The following is a 19022-nucleotide window of genomic DNA, read 5'->3' as shown; positions in this document are numbered from 1 at the left end:
GACTATATTGAGCCCAAAACATTGACACAATTCGTGAACAAATCCATTTCCACTTGGGACCCATCGAGTGGTTATAATAAACATCATAAAGTATATTTATTAAATTCGTGGCCCCAAGTGGCTCGGTGGTCAAACCAATTCAACCTGTGTGTGTGAGTGTGTTTTGTTTTCTAACAATTCCCATAGCCCTGTCTATTCTGCTTCCTGTGGAAAACATCTAAAAGTTTTTTGAAGCTGTTGACACTCTCAGCTATTGCCACTTCCTGGAGAAGGGAGTTCTACATTTTTACTGTTGTAACAGTAAAAAACCCTTTCCACAATCCAAGTTTAAACCTCCTTTCTTCTAACCTCAAATAGTGTCCGGATGTCCTTTTCAAGGACCTTAGAGTAAACAGTTTACTACAGTTACTGAAGTCTCCTTTAATATATTTGTACATTGTAATGATATCCCCTCTTAGATGCCTCTTCTTCAGAGTAAATAACTGTAGTCTATGTAATTGATCTTCATAGCTGAGGTCCTTCACCCCACTTATTAATTTTGCTGATCTAAAGTTTCTAATTCAACATCTTTCCTAAGGATTTCCTAACCAAAACTGAACTGCATATTAAAGATGAGGCTGATCCAGCGTTTTGTAAAAGGGATGGAGTTAGTATTTTGCCAGTTTTGTTAGCTGGGGCTTGGCATTGCATGCTATTGCCTGAGTACAGACCACAATACTTTACATCAAAGACTGGCCTCCAAAATTCCCACAAAAACATCTGGAGTCCCTAGTAGGCTATAACTAACAACATAAAAAAACACTTACAACTACTATTGCTGGACTGCTCAATCCTAAAAGAATGATCCAAATCAAATCAGCAGTTTCACATACCAAGTGGTAGATTATAGATAATTCTTTTAACGTGGAGTCCAGCCACAGGTGCTGGAGCAAAATTTCTGCTGAGCATTTAAATTCAAGCAACATAAAGCAATGGCTTTACTATAACATCAGGGAACTTGGGGTGATTTTAATTGGCAACCTATTCCACATACACATGTCATGGCTCCTTCCAAAGGGACCATAGATGGCATTTAATAGTATGCAGTATCCATTTTTATAATATCTGTACAGGAGTGCACCTATAAAAAGAGAACATTTTTTGTCATTGGGCACTGTGACCATCATTTGGAGATTTTAAATACCCCCCCTCTGTTCGCAGAGGGGGAGGATCAAACCTCAACTCCAATACATTCCTCATGAGGTTTCAACAGTTCACAAAACTTACCATATCAATATCAGACAATGTTTCCATCCATAGGATGCAAAGTGAATTACAGTTCAAAAAGAGCAGATATATACAGTATGTGTACATCTTTATATCCATGCTTGCATAACCACATCAGCCATGGCTTTGAACAATCCTGTGTGCATAATCACATCAGCCATGGCTTTAAATAACCCTGTGTGCAAACTCACACCTGCCTGAATGTGGATACCAAGTTCAAATGGGGCACCAACAATCAGTCCCTGGCGAAACTGGTTAGGTTTCTTGCACGAACCTCCATTCCTTCTTTCTAAAGAAAGGAACTGCCAGTTATTGTCACCCTCCTTTATGCAGTGAGCAGTGACTTTACACTTGTGGATTACTGTACTGACTACAACATACATGCTCACCCTGACCTTTAACAGATCAAGCAAAGCCCTATACGCAGCAGAGCGAGTTCAGTGTATATCAGATGTTTTAACATAATGTTAATTTCTGAATACTTATTCTTGGAACTTTTGCCTTGTGGTTCCTCCAAGGTACATAGGCTGAGAGACCCTGAGTTATGCAGGCCATAGGCGGGTCGTTCATCGGCCGAATTTTCGTCCGCATAAAAAAAAAATCGGCCGATATTCACGGATCTTCTCGTTTTGTTTTATCGGTCATGCTGGAAAATCCGTGAAAAACTACCGTTTTTCGTGGACATTGGTGGCAGCATCGGCAACGGGGCCGACCGATTTTTTGTTTATCGGCCGAACGGACCGTCTATTGCCTGCCTAAGACAGTATCAACTAAGGATACTCACAAACAACTGCACAGCAGAAGAGTTATAGGCCATGCAAGACCTGGTACCATAGACCACTGTGCAAACAGCAGTATACAGTGAGAAAATACTGATAATAATACTGACAAACAATGAGACAATGCTCTCAAACCACTAACAGCAACAGGGTTTAATGGCAGTGCATGACTAGGTCAACCTAGGTCACTGAACAAACAGACAGTGAGACATTACCAACAAAGGGTACCCAGGGACCACTATAGAGTGGGAGGTATTAATAGACATCCATGAGAAGGTCACCATAGGCCGCTGTACAATAGTACATAGTGAGAAATTACCAAAAAGGGTTAGTCACAGACCATTGTATAGCATGACTAGGTCACCATAGGTTGCTGTGCCAAAAGTACACAATGAGATATTACCAACAAGGGGTTCCTCACAGACCACTATGGAAAGGGAAGGATTAATCGCCAACTGAGCCATAAATGCAGAGGGGAACATGTGCCAATGTCAAAGTCCTAGCTGGGGGGGGGGGGAAGGGACAACACCCACACAGCCTGTTCAAGGCGCATGTGGCACATTTAAAAAGTGTTGCAGCGCCAAAATCAATGTACATATGGGGTGTGTGACAAAATGAAGTGTCATGGAGCTGGGGGGGCTTTGGAGATTATAGACTAGCCTTTAGGTACTCACAGATAGTGGGCTGGGTGTGCAACAGAAGCCCCCACGGGGCCATCCCAAACAGTCTTCACTCTCCCCATGGGCATACCCCCTAATGGGTCTTCGGGGACAAATGGAAAACAGCCCTTGACCCATATAGCATCCTGCAGCTAAGGCAACATGTTGCACTACATGCAAGGTAAGCGTTTCACACAGGATCCACTGCTCGAAGCAATGCTATTGGCTGGCCCTGCATATTTTCTCCAGTGGAGTCCAGGTACAGTCCACTAAAGCTAAACTGATGAGTCAACTAACCCAGAAAGCTGCAAAAGAAGCCACAGTGGCTATTGAGCAGCTACAAATCTTGACAGAAGAGTTTTGAAGAAAAAATAATAAAAGGAAATGGTTGCTCTTCTCAGAGCAGAGAGAAGATGTCCATTCTTCTAAGTAAAAAAATAAAGACATGCCTGCAGTGGCAAGGGTTATACTGGACTGTCCTTATAGCTTTGCATGCCGGTGTCCAATTCACATGTAGGTGATGGTATAACCCAGACAGTAAGACTAAGTTACTGTGTCCTGTGATTAAGAAACCATCTCTTTAACTACAGTAGTTGTAACAGATAATGTCTACCTAAAAATAGCTTTAATTTCTATGCAGCCATTCTTTGAGCAGCTGTGTTACATTGAAGATTTTTACCCCACATGGATAGCCTGCAATTATTTTTCCATTTTTTACTAACTTGCTATCTGACACATTTACAAGAAACATGTCAGGACAGAAATATGGAAGCTGTCATTGCTGACTAGAATACAATACAATAGTACTGTCAGATTGCCAAGCTCAGTGTTCTTAAACTGAAGTTGTAAAATGCATCATACATTTACAACCAATGCATTAGAATGAGTTTAACATGCACTGTAATCTATTAAGCCCTGATGAAGTGGGTGCAACTACACTGAAATGTGGTAGCTTTTACAAGATTTTTGTCTGATAAAGTTTTCTTTTCAGCAAGAATCCAAAGTTCTTTTTCTTCAAAGTCACCCAATTCTGAAGAATGTTTTTGTCATTGCTTCAATGAGTGTGCTATGGAGGGAGAGTTGCTCATCTTGTCAGACTTGCGAACTGTCTAAGACTTTGGAAAAAAGTATTAAATTCTAAAAATAAAATGTAAAATGTGTAAAATGTGGTAAATGTGTCAGTGTCTTATAGTATATATAATATACCTTTTCCGCTTTTTCTTCAGGCTCATCTTCATTTAAAAATTCACGTTTTGGATATGGTATCTGGCACCCTGCAAATACACTGATAAAACACCAAGCAGTTTAATAAACAGCTGATAAAAAAAAACCTCCAATATGAACTCCTGCAGTTGGTGCAATAGCCACTGGCTACTACACTATGTATGTTATCCACCCTGGATCCCTACACTAAGTAAGTTGCATATCCCTGACACCTGCTCTCTGTACATTGCATACTTCTGACTCCTGCAATCTGTAAATCGGCTAAAGTTTTAATCCCCCCTCACTGCTAATGGAGTTTTGCCGCACCCACCACTCCACCCCCATTCTCAGGATAAAATTCCCAGGTATGGTTATATCTACCAGCTGGTAGGTTGTGCTTTCAGTATGCATCTCTATTGTATTTTCTGTTTTTATTGAGGTATGTACCTGTAAAGTGGTAAATGCATATTTCAAAAGTGTTATGTAAAGATCTACTGTACATACGTGTATTTCCAAGCAGCTTTGGGTACATATTTTTTATATATAAGATATAGACATATATAAGTTTTTTTCTTTTGGGACAGAAATGTTATTTTCAGTAATATGCACTAGAATGGAACCCTCTTATCTTATGTTGTACCAGGATTTCTGACATGATTGCTTTTACAGAGAGAGAGTTTCAATGTCATCCTCAATGTCAATGACACTGTGCTGCATTTTGCAAGCCAAATTACATAAGAAGAGGCAGCAAAGCTCACAAGATTCAGAAAACTCATGAAAAAATAACAATGCAGAAGTCATAGCTTTACAATATACAGCATGTGAACTATAAAGAAATGTTATACATATGCTTGTGAAAGTGCATGGTAGAGCAAATAAATAAAACATACTCAGATGTAGGCAGAGGATCCTCCTGAAAGTAGAGATCTTGTAAAGCCTGTTCTGAAGTTATCCTTTTTGTTGGGTCCATGGTAAGAAGTTTTTGAAGCTGCATGAATCATAGGTCATAGAATTTATTTAATCAATTAGCTCTAATAATGAGACTCACAGCAACAAAATAACATTTTACAAAGGATAAGCTTTAAAGTAATAGTAAACTCGTTTTGTATCATTTTACCTACAAGTAAGCTTATAATAAAGCTTACCTATAGGTAAAATGAATGAACGTGCACCATTTAGGAGATATTCACTCTATTTGACAGCCAGAGCATGCGCTTTGAAGGAACAGCATACCAGTGTCGGTCCTTCAGAGCACTGTGCTGTGGCCCAGAACTCCCACGTACATGCGTGAGAGTCACGTCATCATGGATCGGCCAGTCAGTCAACCTGGACAGAAGACAGGGTCAAGATGGAAGCCTCTGCAGTGGTGACAGTGTGCTGCTGGAGGGCTTCGTTTTAAGGTAAGTCCTTCATAATATGCTAGTATACGATGCATACTAGCACATTATGACATTACCTTGCAGGAGATTTTTTTATTTTTTAGGTGTGGTTTACTACCGCTTTAAAAGTGTTGTTTGCTCAGAAAGTTATTAGTAATTGTATTATTCCTCTTTTTAGGCCCCATTCACACTAGGTGCATCCTAAATGTAGCTATAAAGTTGAACTAAGCACAATCCACCATGGCCAGTGTGACATAATAGCTAGGAAGGAGATGGCCGCTTCATAATGACTGCTTGTAATGGCTCCAAGCACTTTCTTGAGACAAGAGGCAGCATACGGAATGCAGAGGGCCAGGAGGCTGACTCTTTCCCACTGTATTTCCCTTGCCACTGCACATCTTGGGAATTTGTCTGGGGCCAAAACAAGCAGCCTTCTTCTTCCTAGCTATGTTGTTGGACTGGAAGCAGGGGGATGAGAGGTGCCCAATTTTCTCTTACAAGCTGTATTAAATCCAAAATCAAATATGTAACATATTGCAGCTTACCAACTATTTGATGTGGTGGCTGCATTATTTTTTTTTTTTTTTTTTTTTTAGACTTTTTCCCCCTTTGTTTTCACCTGGTAATTTGGCCAGTAACACACCTCTGTATTAGAATTCCCCCACTCTGGATGAAGGAGTACAGGGGGCACCTTTGAAAAGCAGCTTTGTCAGTCTGGGGGAGGAAAGTGTTAGATCGACTAGTAGATTTAACTACACCGACAAATTGAAGCCAAACTCCAGCGAATACTTTATAATCAGCTACAGCAGGTTTTTTTTTTCCTTTTGGGATAAAAGTTTTACATAATTAAAAACTGATCACTATAAGCGCCCCTGATACTGTTAAATGGTTTGTCTCATCTCTGTATCTGATAAATTCTGCTGGAGAGCTTGTTATTTTTAAAAACAACAGACTTACTGGCTGGATCACCAAATGAAAACAGAAGAAAGAAAGCCTAAAAAAAAAATCAATGCAGTCACTGCATCTCAGAAATGGTAAGCTGCAATATAATAAATGTTTGCTTTTTGTTTAATACTACTTTAAAGCTACACTTAGGAAGCAATTAATATCCACCCTTTTCCCACCTTCCCTAGAGCCCAAGAAAAACATAAATCCAAGCCAGTATACTCCAGTAGGCAGTGTTTGTCATCTTCAGGAACCTAAATTCTACATAAGTAAAACCAGGTTCTGCACTAGACAGGCACCATTATTCTCTAAAAAATGTTTAATGAAACTTTTTTTAATGTGAAAGTGATACTTCTTTTACTTCTTTAATGGTACAGAGGTGAATGAGGGCTTGCATTAAAGTGCTATTGCTGTTTGTTCAGAATTTGCAAATACTTGAGTGTACTTTTTCATTCATGTTTTTGTTTACGCAGTTCCTACCTTGCTTCCGCTCTGAGGACAGGCATCACAAGTGTTGCATAAATGTGAACCACACTTGCAAGATAAGATATTTAAATCTCCACTGTTTTCTTCGATAAATGATTTATTCGTTTTATTCAAAGCTCCAAATGTGGAGCTGAATAATTAATCAAGGTATAAAATATATTTCTAATTTCCTCTTTAGCGGTACTTACTATATGATTATTGGAAAAGTGTATAATTTCTGGGAAACGTTGGGTAAATGGACACAGAATCTTAGACCTTAGTGCACTTAGTTTTAGAACATGTGTATGTAAGCACATTCTGCATGACAATGTAAACCATACCGAGTCTTAATGGTTCTGACACAGCAATCTGATGAAACTGAAACAGAGAACTGCTCTCAATGAATATACTGTTACCTTACAATGTACGATATGTCAAGCACAATATGCACAGAACAGCCATTGTTATCTCAACAATCACAACAAAAAAACTGATATTTCTACGTAATGTTTAAAATTTTGTAAAAAAATTAGTTTAACTACTTATGTTGCCACATCTCCAAGTGTTTGTGTGAGTAAGATTATTTGTTAAATGAATATATAGTTGTGGAGCTATATCATATTTCAGGCCATATAAATCTGGATTAGAGACCTACAGTTAGTGTGCCAAACTTGAAGATGCAATGTTGACAGTCAAAATGATAACAAAACAAATGTACAGTATATATTTAAAATAGTACAGCTTCTAAATATGTAGTAAATTGAAATACATATGATATCCTGCCAATTAAATGGTTTATATTGTAAGTGCTAAGGGCATGACATGTCGAGATGAAACAGAAGGAACAGAAAACGGAGAGGAGGAACTCCTAAATCAATGGCTCCTAAACCACTGGATTGGAGACCATAGTTTTGCATTAAAGTTAATTAATTGTTGTAATTGACATTATATGTGTGCACTGTTTCACCAAGAAAACATTTTTGGGTGTAAACTGTAACACTAGGCAAAGATCAAAGTACAAGTCTTTTTATTTTTGAAAACACTCAAAACAGTTTCTGTCCCCAAAAAACCTTCAACAACAACCAATTCAGATTTATTTTTCGCTGACAATCTGGATGGTGATATGCAGTGCATTCACAAAGTATTCAGACCCCCTTCACTTTTTTCAGTTTTGTTATATCCAGCCTGATACTAGTTGCTTAACTTCATTTTGTTTCTTATCAATCTACACCCATTACCCCATAATGAACAATGAAAACAGAATTTTAGAAATCTCTGCGAATTTATAAAAAGAAAAAACTAAAATATAACATGTACTGAAGTATTCAGACCCTTTACTCAGTACTTTGTTGAAGCACCTTTGACAGCAATTACAGCCTGAAGTACTTTTTGGTAAGACCCGACAAGCTTTGCACACTGGGATTTTCTGCCACTCTTCTTTGCAAATCCTCCCATGCTCAGTCAGGTTGGCTGGGAACCGTCGGTGGACGGTGTTCTTCGCTGTGTGCTTAGGATTGTCGTCATGTTGGAAGGTGAACCTCCAGCCCAGTCTGAGGTTCAGAGTGCTGTAGAACAGGTTTTCATTGAGGATGTCCCTGTATTTTGCTCCATTTGGCTTTCCCTCAACCCTTACCAGTCTTCCAGTCTCTGCTGCTCAAAAACACCCCACAGCATGATGCTACCACCACCATGCATCAATGTTGGGACGGTATTGGGATCGTGATGCCTGGTTTTCTCCAGAAATAACCTTTAAATTTGAAGCCAAACAGTTCAATCCTGGTTTCATCAGACCAGAGAATCTTGTTCCTCACAGTCTTTAGGTGCTTTTTTTTTAAAACTCCAAGCAGGCTTTCAGTTGTTTTGCACTGAGGAGATGCTTTCCTCTAGCCCAGATCGGTGGAGGGCTGCAGTGATGGATCTGCTTGTGGAACTTTATCCCATTTCCACAAAGGATCTCTGAAGCTCAGACGGAGTGATCATTAGCTTTTTGGTCACCTCTCTTACCAAGGCATTTGGCTGGGAGACCAACTCTTGAAAGAGTCCTGGTTCTCCCATTTGAAAATTATGGAGGCCACTGTGCCCACTCATGGCTTTTGCTCTGATACAGTATGCATTGTCAGCTGCGAGGCCTTTAATAGAGAGACGTGTGTCTTTCTTTCCAAATCATGTCCAATCAATTTAATTCACCACAGGTAGACTCCAATCAAGGTGTAGAAACTTCTCAGCAAAGGGTCTGAATACTTATGCGATATTTCAGTTTTTCCTTTTCCATACATTTGCAAACATTTCTAAATTTCTGTTTTCAGTTTGTCATTATGGACTACTAAGTGTAGATTAATGAGAAAAACAATGAATTTAAACAGTTCAAATACTGTGGATGTAATATACTTGTATTTTGCAAAAGCATTTGACACAGTTCCCCACAAACGCCTAATGTGTAAGGTAAAGTCTACGGGCTTGTAAAAATAAGTCTGTAAATGGATAGAAAACTGGCTAAAAGACGGTATTCAGAGAGTAGTGGTTAACGATTCATACTCTGAATGGTCTAGGGTTGTTAGTGGTGTACCCCAAGGTTCAGTGTTGGGACCCTTACTTTTTAATTACTTCTAAATGATATAGAGTTTGGGATTAAAAGTACCATTTCAGTCTTTGCAGATGACACCAGGCTATGCAGTGGAATAACATCCTTACAGGATATCTCCAACTTACAAGCTGACTTCAATGCACTGTTTAATTGGGCAAATATGTGGCAAATGAGGTTTAATGCTGATAAATGTAAAGTTATAAACTTGGGGCTAAAACTATGCATGTATAAATACATAGGTGGTCCATATAGAGAACTCGGTGCAGAGCTATTCACTTTAAGGTCATCATAGAGGACAAGAGGGCGCTCTTTACATCTGGAGGAAAAGAGATTTACTCTCCAAAAAACAGAAAGGCTTTTTCACAGTAATTCCTCATGCGCACTGGACGTTTTTACAGACGCTGTTTTTGGCTTTTGACGTTTTTTTCTACAGCCAGTAAATTCAGCATGTTATCCTATGTGTCCATGCACACAGACTGTCATCAATGTTTTTTGGCAGGGGCGTTCTTAGGCTGGAAAAAACCCCCAGAACTAGTGGTATTCTAGAGGAGTTGTTAAGCTGTAAAAATGCTCTAACGCTGAAGAACATATAAAAACGCAGTAAATCGTGGCAAACCGGCATTTTTGGACATTTTTAAACAAGAAAAACCCGATAAAAACCGTAAACATACAAAATGCGGCAAAACGCTGCTAAACATTAGTGCAAAAATGCTGAAAAACTCACATTCACACCTTAGAGCTGTGCAAATGTGGAATAGACTCCCTCAAGAGCTGGTTCTGGCCAGCTCAGTAGATTGTTTTAAAAAAGACCTGGATTCTTTCCCAAATGTACACAATATAACTGGATACTAATATTTAGAGGTAAAGTTGATCCAGGGAATATCCAATTGCCTCTTGGAGGATCAGGAAGGAACGTTTTCCCCTGTTGGAGCAAATTAGATCAAGCTTTATTGGGTTTTGTTTTGCCTTCTTTTGGATCAACTGTGGGTATAGGTTTGTGTGTATAGGATTGTATTTTATTTTCTCCTTTTATTGGTTGAACTACAGTCAGGTCCATAAATATTGGGACATCGAAACAATTCTAACATTTTTGGCTCTATACACCAGTTTGCATATTTGCCTCCAACTTGTTAAGGGACCAAAAGTAATGGGACAGAATAATAATCATAAATCAAACTTACACTTTTTAAGACTTGGTTGCAAATCCTTTACAGTCAATTACAACCTGAAGTCTGGAACGCATAGAAATCACCAGATGCTGGGTTTCATCCCTGGTGATGTTCTGTCAGGCCTCTACTGCAACTGTCTTCAGTTCCTGCTTGTTCTTGGGGCATTTTCCCTTCAGTTTTGTCTTCAGCAAGTGAAATGCATGCTCAATCAGATTCAGGTCAGGTGATTGACTTGGCCATTGCATAACATTCCACTTCTTTCCCTTAAAAAACTCTTTGGTTGCTTTTGCAGTATGCTTTGGGTCATTATCCATCTGCACTGTGAAGCGACATCCAATGAGTTCTGAAGCATTTGGCTGAACATGAGCAGATAATATTGCCCGAAACACTTCAGAATTAATCCTGCTGCTTTTGTCAGCAGTCACATCATCAATAAATACAAGAGAACCAGTTCCATTGGCAGCCATACATGCCCACGCCATGACACTACCACCACGCTTCACTGATGAGGTGGTATGTTTAGAATCATGAGCAGTTCCTTTCCTTCTCCATACTCTTCTCTTCCCATCACTCTGGTACAAGTTGATCTTGGTCTCATCTGTCCATAGGATGTTGTTCCAGAACTGTGAAGGCTTTTTTAGATGTCGTTTGGCAAACTCTAATCTGGCCTTCCTGTTTTTGAGGCTCACCAGTGGTTTACATCTTGTGGTGAACCCTCTGTATTCACTCTGGTGAAGTCTTCTCTTGATTGTTGACTTTGACACACATACACCTACCTCCTGGAGAGTGTTCTTGATCTGGCCAACTGTTGTGAAGGGTGTTTTCTTCACCAGGGAAAGAATTCTTTGGTCATCCACCACAGTTGTTTTCCGTGGTCTTCCGGGTCTTTTGGTGTTGCTGAGCTCACCGCCGCGTTCCTTCTTTTTAAGAATGTTCCAAACAGTTGTTTTGGCCACGCCTAATGTTTTTGCTATCTCTCTGATGGGTTTGTTTTGTTTTTTCAGCCTAATGATGGCTTGCTTCACTGATAGTGACAGCTCTTTGGATCTCATCTTGAGAGTTGACAGCAACAGATTCCAAATGCAAATAGCACACTTGAAATGAACTCTGGACCTTTTATCTGCTCATTGTAATTGGGATAATGAGGGAATAACACACATCTGGCCATAGAACAGCTGAAAAGCCAATTGTCCCATTACTTTTGGTCCCTTAACAAGTGGGAGGCACATATGCAAACTGTTGTAATTCCTACACCGTTCACCTGATTTGGATGTAAATACCCTCAAATTAAAGCTGACAGTCTGCAGTTAAAGCACATCTTGTTCGTTTCATTTCAAATCCATTGTGGTGGTGCATAGAGCCAAAAATGTTAGAATTGTGTCGATGTCCAAATATTTATGGACCTGACTGTAGATTGACTTGTGTCTTTTTTCAACTATGTAAGAACTGTAGAATCAGGCTACAATATATCAAAATTTTAAAAAGTGAAGGGGTCTGAATATTTTATGAATGCCCTGTAGTTTACTGGGCATTGAAAATCATATCTTCTTCCACTCCTGCTTTACTAAATAAGCGTATATGGGGTACAATTTTATACCAATAACACCTGAGTTTTTTTCTTCTGCATCATTCACTTACCAAAAGAAAAACCTTACTGTCAGGTTTGACCTTGTGCTTCTCCATATACTTTATCAGGCTACTGTTAGCATATCTGTAAAACAATATAGGCAGAAACAAAGTGATGCACCTTTTGCTATATGTAGTTTACACATAGCATTTCCCTTAGGACATGCAAAGATAATCAATATACAGTTCTGTTGTGCATCATGCATGCTACATTCAGAATACTTTTTGACTATGGATACAATAGTTTAGCAACAGAAAACGGCCAAAACATAGCACTATTTTTATAATATTTTCATTTAGAAGTACAGTGATAGCATCATTTTCAACTCTGCATATTTTGCAGTTACTACAAAGCAAGTTGACTGCAGTAGTATTGATCTGCCTGTTTGGATGACTAATTTATACTGCATAATGGTGTAAAAGGCTTTCTGACTGGTGAGGCGCCAGTCCACCATTCAATAGTGTTGCTTTTATTAGGAGGCTTATGCATGTAAACACTGCACTACATAAAAGCAGGATTGCTCAGGCATGTCAAACCTGAATGAATCAGCGGCCTGAAATAAGCAGAAGAAATCTGCATTAGGACTGCTGAGGGCAACAGCTATCAACTTACAAATGATAATGAAGTCAATAATAAAAACTTTAGTACCTAATAATATTGTAATATAGGTGCATATACATGTAATTGCAAATTTTTACAACTGGTACCTATTCACTGGAATTTAAACATGTTGTTATATGGATTTCTCCTTGGATACCTGTTCTAAGAAACTAAAAATCAAGACTGAGATTCACATCTATAACCTTATACAGGATCATCTTTCAGACCTGCAGTGTTTAAAATATCATTTCTCATCCTCAACAGGATCGATCACCTTTGGGATCTTTAGGTTTAGTTTACACTAGTGGTTGGGGTGCTATAAAAACTGTGTCCCAACCAATCCTCCTTAAGCTGCAAAGGCAGCTATACAATGCTTTGCATTGCAGAAGGGAAAAGATTGTACTAGCTGTCGTGCACCTAGGTGGATGCAGCATAGATTCGATGTTGCATCTGTCCCCCCCACCTCTGCACAGGAGACCACAATTGTTTAGTTCTCCCCCTCTGCTCTGAGCAGAGAGCTGAGACTGTCAGTCTCCGGCTATCTACTCTGTCCCTTCAGCACTCACTGGAGCAATGGACTGTGGAGGGGGCGGGAGGGGCTGGCTCAGGCTTTTGGCTGATCGCTGAGAGGCTAAGCCAGTTACCGGTTCACGGTTCTGGTTGGATCCCAACCATATGGACAGGATCTCTTCAGATGTAGAAAAAGTACTGATAATCTGTGGCGCTTAGGTGTGCTGCTAAGGACATATAACGCTTGCTTGCCCAGCTAGAAGGTATGGTCCCAGAGATCTTGCTGCCCTTGTAGGACTGTGGGCATCTTAGCAAAAACTGGAAACAACAATAAACCGAGGGTGCACCAACCTAGTGCATTACCAAAATAACAATTTATTTAGAAATTATTTATTTATATAGGAGGATATTGGACACTAGGGCTAATAGCTCATTAAAATATAAAGGTCAGTGTAAAACCATTCATACTCTCTTTAGCTCTGAAGAAGAGGGCTCAAGCTTCAAAACACGTAAGCCTTTGGATGCTACAAGGGCTTCCCACAAAACTGGCTAAGCACCGTGGACCCGGGGGCGGTCTCGTCTGCATCCTTTTATATGCCAATGCTTGTTATACGTTTGTGAGTAGAATATCTTTTATATTTCTAAATATATTGTTATTTTGGTAATGCACCAGGTCGGTGTGCCCTCTGTTTATTATTTCCAGGATCTCTTCAGAGCCTGGACCGACTCTGTGATGTCAGCCAACAGCAGGCTTCAGCCCGCTGTCAGCTGTGATCAGGAGTGCACTAGAAGAACTAACTTCACTCCTATGGTCAATAGGAAAAGTATAGCCAAAAAAAGCTTTGGTTATACTTCTCCTTTAACATTACAAATACTATTGTGTTATACCACTTCTGATACAGGTGTTAAAAAGGATCACATTTGGAACTTACAAAGTCTAAAAAAAATTGTTATTTACTTGCAACATATTTCTGACCTGTTGGGGTGTTACTTCACTTTACTCACTGGATTAGTCTATGCGCATATGTACATACAGTAATTTTTTATGCAAATTTCCCATATTATAATATGCATATACTCACTGGCCACTTTAAAAGGTACACCTTGCTAGTACCGTGTTGAACCCCATTTTCCCTTCAGAACTGCCTTAATTCTTTATGACATAGATTCAACAAGTCGTTTGAAACATTCCTCAGAGACTTTGGTCATTGACATGAGTTACTGTTGCCTTTCTATCATCTCGAACCAGTCTGCTCATTCTCCTCTGACATCTGACATCAACATGGCATTTTCGTCCACACAACTGCAGATCACTGGATATTTTCTCTTTTTGGACCACTCTCTGTAAACCCTAGAGATGGCTGTGCATGAAAATCCCAGTAGAGCAGCAGTTTCTCAAATACTCAGACCAGCCTCTATCGCAACAACAACCATGGCACATTCAAATCACTTAAATCCCCTTTCTTCCCCATTCTGATGCTTGGTTTGAACTTCAGCAAGTCGTCTTCACCAGGTCTAGATGCCTAAATGCATTGAGATGCAGTCATGTGATTATGATTAGCAATTTGCATTACCAAGCAATTGAACAGGTGTACCTATTAAAGTGGCCAGTAAGTGTGTGTGTGTGTGTATATATATATATATATATATATATATATATATATATACTGTGGCAGTGCGGCGTCCTGTCACGGTCAAAATCAAGCTGAAAACCCTGGATTTTCAACCAGGCAGGTTGAGGGGCGGGGCTCCAGAGGGTTGATGTATTGCAGAGGAAACTGGCTTTTCGGTTTCCTCATTTTTTCATTAAGTCTGTTTTGGGATCTGGAGCCTGGAGATTTCAAAGAGATCTGGGAGGGATGAAATCTCCAATCCTGAGACCAGGTTTTGGTAATGGCCAGGACACTGATTGTACAGGTGGGTGCAGGGCTTTTTGTAGAGGCCTAACCCATGGTTCTGGGCTCCACCCCCGCAGACAGGAATCAGGAGGGCTCCACCCCGGCAGGCGGAGTCAGGAGGGCTCCACTGGGAAGACAGGAGTCAGGAGGGCTCCACCAAGGAGAGGTGGAAGCCAGACTAGCTGTGTGCTAGTGGAAAGCTGTGTGCGAGAGCTATAATTTGAGAAGAGTCTGCAGGAGACAGACATCAAACTGGGTACAAGCCAGGAGGCTGAACTTTCATTTGCATGTGTTTGATGGTGGATACCCCTGCTTGGGAAGCTTTATTGAACTTTCATTTAAATAAAAGTGGGCTGAAACGGCCTTTAAAAAAACAAGCGAGTTCCTGTGTGCGTTACAAAAGCTCTACCATTTGAAGCGAGTTCCCATATATGGTGGCGGAATGCAGCGAGCAGAACGGGAGATCCCTGCGATGAAGTAAGTTCATTTGTTATATGAACTGTGTTTGGTGCATAAGTCTGCACTATCTGTGTGTGCAGGTGAGGAGAACCTGCTGGAGAAAAGGATAAGAGTATAGTAATAGGCCCCCTACATGTTCAGGAAGGTCACTCTGGAAAAGTTTTCCAAAGGTCCAGTAAACTCCCAAGTTGTAAGAATGAAAGGTCCAAAGGAACTGGCCAAAAGCTTAACAAGGTGACATTAAAAGAGTTTGATCCCCAAATAAAAGAGCCCACGTCTGTTACTAAAGGGTTTAAAAATACATCCCCTTTAAAATTAAATAAAGCAAAAAGGGCTGGTCTAGAGGAAATTGATGGAGCACGTTGTATCGTTACAGGTACCTGGCACTTAAAGCTTAGGCGTCAACCTCAGGTTAGAAAGGGTACTGAGACTTGTAAAACCCCCACTGGTAAAAGGACTAGTATAGTCTCAAGGAAATTAGGAAGACAGAGCTTTTGGAAGCGCACTCGTAAAAAGGCACGGGGATGTCATAGAGCCCAAGTAAGGGTAGCAAGAGGAGACAGGGGAAGTGATCTCTTGTGGCAGGGAGTAGCATCTTCCTTTGATGAAAATGAAGTCAGACAGGATTGGACCTTTACAGGTGATAGCCGGCACAGAAGGGCTAAAGCAAGAGGTTTAGTTTTGTGTGTTCCGCCCTCTATGGGGTCAAAACAAAGGGGGGAGGGGGATATGTGGCAGTGAGGTGTCCTGCCACGGTCAAAATCAAGCTGAAAACCCTGGATTCATAACCAGGCAGGTTGAGGGGCTCCAGAGGGTTAATGTATTGCAGAGGAAACTGGCTTTTCGGTTTCTCATTTATTAAGTCTGTTTTGGGATCTGGAGCCTGGAGATTTCAAAGAGATCTGGGAGGGATGAAATCTCCAATCCTGGGACCAGGTTTTGGTAATGGCCAGGACACTGATTGTACAGGTGGGTGCAGGGCTTTTTGTAGAGGCCTAACTCATGGTTCTGGGCTCCACCCCGGCAGACGGAATCAGTAGGGCTCCACCCGGAAGACAGGAGTAAGGAGGGCTCCACCAAGGAGAGGTGGAAACCAGACTAGCTGTGTGCTAGTGGCAATCTGTGTGCGAGAGCTATAATTTGGGAAGAGTCTGCAGGAGACAGACATCAAACTGGGTACAAGCCAGGAGGCTGAAGTTTCATTTGCATTTGTTTGATGGTGGATACCCCTGCGTGGGAAGCTTTATTGAACTTTCATTCAAATAAAAGTGGGCTGAAATGGCCCTTAAAAAAACAAGCGAGTTGCTGTGTGCGTTACAAAAGCTCTACCATTTGAAGCAAGTTCCCACAATACACACACACACACTATAATGCCAAAAGAATTGGGACGCCTGCCTTTACACGCACATGAACTTTAATGGGATGCCCCAGTCTTAGCTCTTAGGGTTGGCCCACCCTTTGCAGCTATAACAGCTTCAACTCTTCTGGGAAGGCTGTCCACAAGGGTTAGGAGTGTGTCTATGGGAATATTTCACCATTCTTCCAGAAGTGCATTTGTTAGGTCAGGCACTGATGTCAGACCAGAAGGTCTGGCTCCCAGTCTGTGCTCTAATTCTTCCCAAAGGTGCACAGCCAAGTTCCTCCACCCCAAACTCGCTCATCCCTGTCTTTATGGACCTTGCTTTGTGAAATGGCGTGCAGTCATGTTGGAAAAGGAAGGGGCCATCCCCAAACTGTTCCCACAAAGTTGGCAGCAAGAAATTGTCCAAAATTTGCTGACGGCTTAAGAGTTCCCTTCACTGGAACAAAGGGGCCAAGCCCAACCCCTGAAAAACAACCCCACACTATAATCCCCCCTCCACCAAACTTTACACTTGGCACATTGCAGTCAGGCAAGTATTGTTCTCCTGGCAATGGCCAAACCCAGACACGTCCATTGGATTAACAGACAGAAAAGCATAATTCGTCACTCCAGAGAACACCTCTCCACTGCTTTAGAGTCCAGTGGTGGTGTGTAATACACCACTGCATCCGACGCTTTGCATTGCACTTGGTAATGTAAGACTTGGATGCAGCTGCTCAGCCATGAAAACCCATTCCATGAAGCTCTATATGCACTGTTGTTGAGCTAATCTGAAGGCCACATGAAATTTGGAGGTCATTAGCTATTGACTCTGCAGACAGTTGACGACTTCTGTGCACTGTAAGCTTTAGTATGCGCTGACCCCGCTCTGTCATTTTACATGGCCTACCACTTCTTGGCTGAGTTGCTGTTGTTCCCAGTTGCTTCCACTTTGATGCAATACCACTAACAGTTGACCGTGGAGTATTTAATAGCAAGGAAATTTCACGGATGGCTTTATTGCAGAGGTGGCAACCTATCACAGTACCACGCTTGAATTCACTGAGCTCCTGAGAGCAACTTATTGTTTCACAAATGTTTGTAGAAGCAGTCTGCATGCCTAGGTGCTTGATTTTATACACCCGTGGCCATGGAGGTGATTGGAACACCTGAATCCAATGATTTGGAGGGCTGGCCCAATACTTTTGGCAATATAAATATATATATATAATTTTTTTTTTTTTCTCCAACGAGCTCGAAATTGCAAATTTCCCATATTATTTAGCTTGGTGCAATTATAGTTAATTGCTTGCCTAATTTTATATTTCACCATGAAAAGCATGCCATTTCCTGTCTTGAGCTCAGTACCAATTTTGCTCCCTCCATTCTGTGTTCTAGTGTGGACAGCGTGAATCTTCCTGATTGGAGCTGATTTCTAGCATGCAATTTTGTCATCTATTTGACATGTGCATATGTCACACTAATTTTATAATGCATTTTGTGCTATTAGCAAATTAGCTTCTGACAAAGTGGTTACATACGATAATATGTGTGAAGCTATCCTGTGGATGTCCTCACTATCTCCTTTTAGCTATATATGGGTATGAACCCCACAGGATCTTATTAGTTTAGTTTTCCACTTTTCCTTTTTTTATATTGCTTTATTTTAGTATTATAGGTATGCAATATATTGGTTCCCAATTATATCTGGTATATAGTTAATTGCAACTATTGCAGAATATTGGTTAGGACATTTGCAGTTGAATTTGATATATAGGTGGTTAGTGCACACTTTATCAATATTTAGGCTTGTTTATCCCTGTGAACACTATTGGTACAACTTTTAAAATGCAATTAATGTATAGTGTTATTACAATTGTGATAGAAATATTTTTATCTGCAAGCACTTGTTTGGTTTATACACCAATTTCACATAGTATTTACGGTAGTAGTATTTCAGTGGCCTCCTTTATGAGTTACATAGGATTTGTAATTGATTTAGGGGTTAGGGTGTTATATGTTTTCTCACATTGTATTTTTTTGTTAAATTCTGTTTATTAATTTTCCAACAAACAAGAGTTCAAGCAGGGGCAACATACAACACAAACCCTCGCAAGGCCAACATATAACAAAAATT

The 19022-nt window shown here is 40.4% G+C and overlaps 1 protein-coding gene across 2 annotated transcripts in view; it reads right to left on the bottom strand.

Annotated features, from left to right (window-relative positions):
• Positions 1-19022, bottom strand: part of CDK19 (cyclin dependent kinase 19) — a 287493-nt gene that overhangs the window by 28931 nt on the left and 239540 nt on the right. For both annotated transcript variants that reach the window (XM_089664589.1, XM_089664595.1), the window contains 3 exons: positions 12088-12160; positions 4798-4895; positions 3911-3989 (listed from right to left, as the gene is read on the bottom strand). In XM_089664589.1, coding sequence (XP_089520715.1) covers positions 3911-3989; positions 4798-4895; positions 12088-12160 — 250 coding nt within the window. The remainder of the gene's footprint in view (positions 1-3910; positions 3990-4797; positions 4896-12087; positions 12161-19022) is intronic.

The sequence above is a fragment of the Staurois parvus genome, unplaced genomic scaffold (assembly GCF_062004578.1).
Source record: "Staurois parvus isolate SC_StPar_1 unplaced genomic scaffold, SC_StPar_1.0 ptg000048l, whole genome shotgun sequence".
NCBI classification, from domain to species: domain Eukaryota; kingdom Metazoa; phylum Chordata; class Amphibia; order Anura; family Ranidae; genus Staurois; species Staurois parvus.
The sequence above is the reverse complement of the archived record's forward strand: the minus strand, read 5'-3'. Positions and strand labels throughout refer to the sequence as shown.